The sequence below is a fragment of the Ceratotherium simum genome, chromosome 39 (genome assembly GCF_057802395.1).
Source record: "Ceratotherium simum simum isolate JZ-2026a chromosome 39, ASM5780239v1, whole genome shotgun sequence".
NCBI lineage: Eukaryota > Metazoa > Chordata > Mammalia > Perissodactyla > Rhinocerotidae > Ceratotherium > Ceratotherium simum.
The window spans coordinates 12,515,018-12,519,137 of record NC_141938.1 but is presented as its reverse complement, the minus strand read 5'-3'; the positions used below and the strand labels follow the sequence as shown (position 1 = coordinate 12,519,137).

General features: G+C 60.7%; 1 protein-coding gene across 1 annotated transcript; it reads right to left on the bottom strand.

Annotated features, from left to right (window-relative positions):
• Nucleotides 1-2,389: 2,389 nt before the first annotated feature.
• On the bottom strand, nt 2,390-3,794 carry ZNRF4 (zinc and ring finger 4). The gene has a single exon (XM_014795940.2). It carries the CDS (start codon nt 3,452-3,454, stop codon nt 2,390-2,392), a length of 1,065 nt encoding a protein of 354 aa, XP_014651426.2. The 5' UTR covers nt 3,455-3,794.
• Nucleotides 3,795-4,120: the final 326 nt, after the last annotated feature.

Genomic DNA, 4,120 nt, shown 5'->3' with positions numbered 1-4,120 from the left:
GGCATCACTTTCCCTTTTCATGGTGCTGATCTCTGCTCTTTCTGCTGTCAATCTAGAAGACGCCACCTCCAGGAATCCCCCCAGATTCTCTGGGTTGGGTCGGGCCCCTCCACTTGGAAATGCCTGAGTTTCTCCCATCACAGTTCTGATCACCCAGTATCATAGCTGGGCTGTGAGCGGGTGACTTAGTCAATCAACAAACACTGATGAGTGCGGAGAAGGTGTCAGGCACTGTGCTAAGCACTGTCCATTCTTAGGGAACTCTGTTAGCTGGCCACCCCTAACATCTGTTCTCGCCTTTTCCATAATAATAGAGCCCCTGGTTTTCAGTGGAACCACTCGCCACTCAGAATAAAGACTACATTTCCCAGCATCCTTTCAGGCAGGTGTGGCCACATGACTAAGTTCTGGCCAGTAGGATGTGAGCAGAAGTGGTGTGTGGGAATTCTGAGAAGCATCCTTAAAGAGACAGGACAAGCCCTTTCTCACCCCATCCTCCTCACATGTGTAAAAAAGAAGACCTATGAAAAAACACAAATATTCGCTTGTGAAGCCACCAAGACCAGACTGCCAGGTCCACACCCACCCCATCGTTGCCCAGACACTGTGTGCTCCCAAGCAAGTGACTTGGCCTCTCTGGGCCTTAGTTGCCTCATTTGTAAAATAGAGATGTGCAAGTGCAGCTAAGTGGGATTTTTCTCTGAGCTACTTAAGAGTCTCCAATGGTTTTACTCAGCACCTCAGAATAAAACCCAAATTCCTTACTAAGCTTGACAAGGCCCTGCAGGACCTGCCCCATCCCCTCCCTGCCCTCCCTCCTCCCTCTCTCCCCCTCGCCCCCTCTGCTTTAGCCACACGGGCTCCTTGCTGTTGCTCCAACACGCCAGGCCCAGTCCTGCCCCAGGGCCTTTGCACAGGCTGTTCCCTCTGCCTGGAACGCTCTTCCTGCATGCCCACCTCCTTCTCACCATTCCAGTCTCAGATCCAATGTTCCCTCCCTGACCTCTCTGATCATGCGTGCCACACGGCCACGTGACCGCCCCTCACTCATGGCCCCAAAGACCCCTTAATGTGGCCCAACCCTTCTGAAGCCGGGGGCACGCTGGGAGCTGACGAAGCACCTTATCTGCTTGCTATAAAATGAAACCACATTTGGTGTCTGAATCCAGCGACACATTCGCAGGAGATACGGGGGACCGAGGAACGTGATAGATGATACCACGGGGACACGTTCTGCCAAGCCCAGACCAGGGAGATCGCAGGGTGAATGACCCAGTTGCTCCGGCAAATCAATCACAAGGAAAAATGAAGAGAGAGAGACGGCGGGCAGAGCTCTCGCTTACAAGAGAGAGTCTAGACTTCACAGACGATCCTCGACTTTCTGTAGATCCGAATTGGAACCACCTAGAGAAATGACACATGGGGACGGGACCACTGGGTGGTTATTTGATGCTGTGACGGGGTCATTGTTATTTTGAGTGTGATGCTGGAGTTTGTGGGGTTTTAAGAGGTCTTATCTTAGGGCACGGGGAAATTCTCTGTGGGGCCGTCCTGGGCGCTGTGGGGGGTGGAGCAGCACCCCTGGCCCCCACCCACTCGATGCCAGGAGCACCCCCGTGTGACAGCCACAGATGTCCCCAGACATGGCCCAGTGTCCCCTGGGGGCAGACCCACCCCAGTTGAGAACTACTGCTTTAGAGACACAACCACCTGGAATTTGCATCAAAATACCAAGGTGGGGGTAAGTGGGAGGGGGAAGATACAGAAGGGGCCACACATGGATAACTGTTGAATCTGAGTGATGGGGACATGAGGGTGGGTGTCACTAATCTATCCTCTCTGCTCGGGTGTGTTGGAGATTTTCCACCATAAAAAGCTGGAAGGAGGGGGAAATTCAAATAAATCCCGGAGTTTAGTTCGTCGTCACGTGCCCACGTTGCTTTGGGCGTTGTGACGCCCAGGCTGCGCTCACGTAAGGCGAGACTGTCAGGGGAAGCGGTGAGGGGCCCCCACGTGCCGTGGGGACTCTCTGCAGGACGTTTGCAACTTTTCTGTGAATCTAAAATTACGCCAAAGTAAAAAGTTTATTTCCAAAAAAAATGTTTAAATGAAGATGAATCAGCATATCAAGGATGAGCGGCCCATGCGCCCAGGGCTGGAAAATCACCCCCCGGCTCCCCATCTCCTCACTCACCCACAGACACTGGGAGCCAGGCTCGGGGTCAGCCGGGATTGGCCGCCCACGGTGGCGCCCGGGGCCGGAGGCTGGTGCCCCCACGGCAGCCAGGGCGCAAATCCACTTTCAAATGGGCTTTATTCTCTCCAGAGTAGAGACACTCCTCCCTCCACCCTCCCTGCCCCGAGCTTCGCCAGCCAGGGGCCGCTGGCCTCAGGAGGGTCCCGGGGACACCACGGCCTCAGCCGCCCCCACAGACGTGGCACTGCAGCGGCTGTGTGGGCCAGCCCGGGCCAGCAGCTCCAGCCTGCGGGCGCGCAGCTGGGCCTGGATGGCCCAGATGGGGGGCCGGTGGCCGGGCAGCGAGGGGTCCTCGTCCCCGAAGCTCTCGACCGTGGAGTCGGAGCCGTCCTCCGTGCCGGCCACTGACTGCTTGCACACGGGGCAGGAGCGCCAGGCGCCCTGGGAGAACCAGAGGTCGATGCACTTGCAGTGGTAGGTGTGGGCACACGGCAGGATCTTGAGTCGGTCGCCCTCCTCGTACTCGTCCAGGCAGATGGCACACAGGTCGCTGTGCCGCGTGAAGGTGCGCACCTGGGCCTTCTGGCACGCCTGCGTCTGCGCCGTCTTGACCCTGGTCCACCGGGCCCAGAGCCACCGCCACAGGCGCCGCAGGACGAAGACGGTGGACATGAGCAGGGCCAGGGCGCGGCCCAGGACCCAGGAGATGGCCAGCACGGGGTGGCAGTCCAGCTCGGGGCACGGCGGGTAGTCGGGCAGCAGGAGGACGTGGGCCAGCTTGTCGCAGCGCAGGATGACCCGCAGGTCCTGCGAGGCGGCCTCGCCCACGAACACGGAGGGGATGGTGATCTGGCGCCGCAGGTCCTCGTAGACGTGCGCCATGCGCACCAGCTCGTCCGAGCGCACGTTGTGCACGATGGCCGCCTCGAAGCCGGCCTGCTGGGCGTGCAGGACCTTGAGGTCAAAGGTGCAATCGTAGCGGCGGATCAGCACGATGGCGCCCAGGGAGCCGTTGCCCAGCCGCGGGCCCTCGATGGGATAGCACGCGTTGGCTGGCTTGGCCTCCATCAGGTAGCCCCGGACGCCCTGGGGGGCCAGGGGCACCCCGAACAGGGCCGGCAAACCCGGGAAGTCCACCGTGCTCGCGTTCCCGTCCAGCACAGCCCGCACCACCGCCTGCGAGGGCACCAGCAGGGCCCACAGGATCAGGGCGGCCGTGACCGTCCCCGGGGCCCGCGCCAGCCGCACCCACCCCATGGCCACCCCCTCCCCCTCTCCCTCCTCCAGCCACTGCGTGGAGCTAGGTCCCACTGGGGACCACCGATGGGAGGCCTTCGGGCATCTCCAGGGCCTCCCCGGGGTCCCGTGGCTGGGATGGGAAGGGAAGTGAGCTCGGATAGGGGCGCAGAGGCTGTTAGGCAGGGCGGCTGGGCCCCGGGCGGCCCTAGGCGGAGGCTGGTCCCGGGGGCAGCGCGGCACTCATTGTGTCCGTGAAGGCCGGTCCCAGGAGGAGCTGCCTGACCCGGCGGCCGTGCTGGCAGATGATGCTGAGGCCGGGACCCCACAGTGTTCTAGATGCCTCCAGCCTCTGTGACATCGTCCACTTGCATGCTGCCCCCAGGAGCCCCCAGCTGCCTGGGCCTGTGGCCGAGACAGAATTCCAGGGTCTCTGACCTGGGGGCCCGGGCGGGCTTTGAAAAAGCTTCTCGAATGCTCAGAGCATTGCCGGCTCCTGGACCTCGTGAGGCTCAGGGGTGCCACACAGTGGGCTGGTGGCCCCCGCTGACAAGGATCCAGCACATTCATACTCTAGGGGCATCATCTTCCCGTGCCTCCCAGCCACCAAGGAAGATGCCAGTGTTGCCCCCTTTTGAGATTCCCAGAAGGACCCAGGCTTTTTCAGGGTACCCACTCCCCATGAGG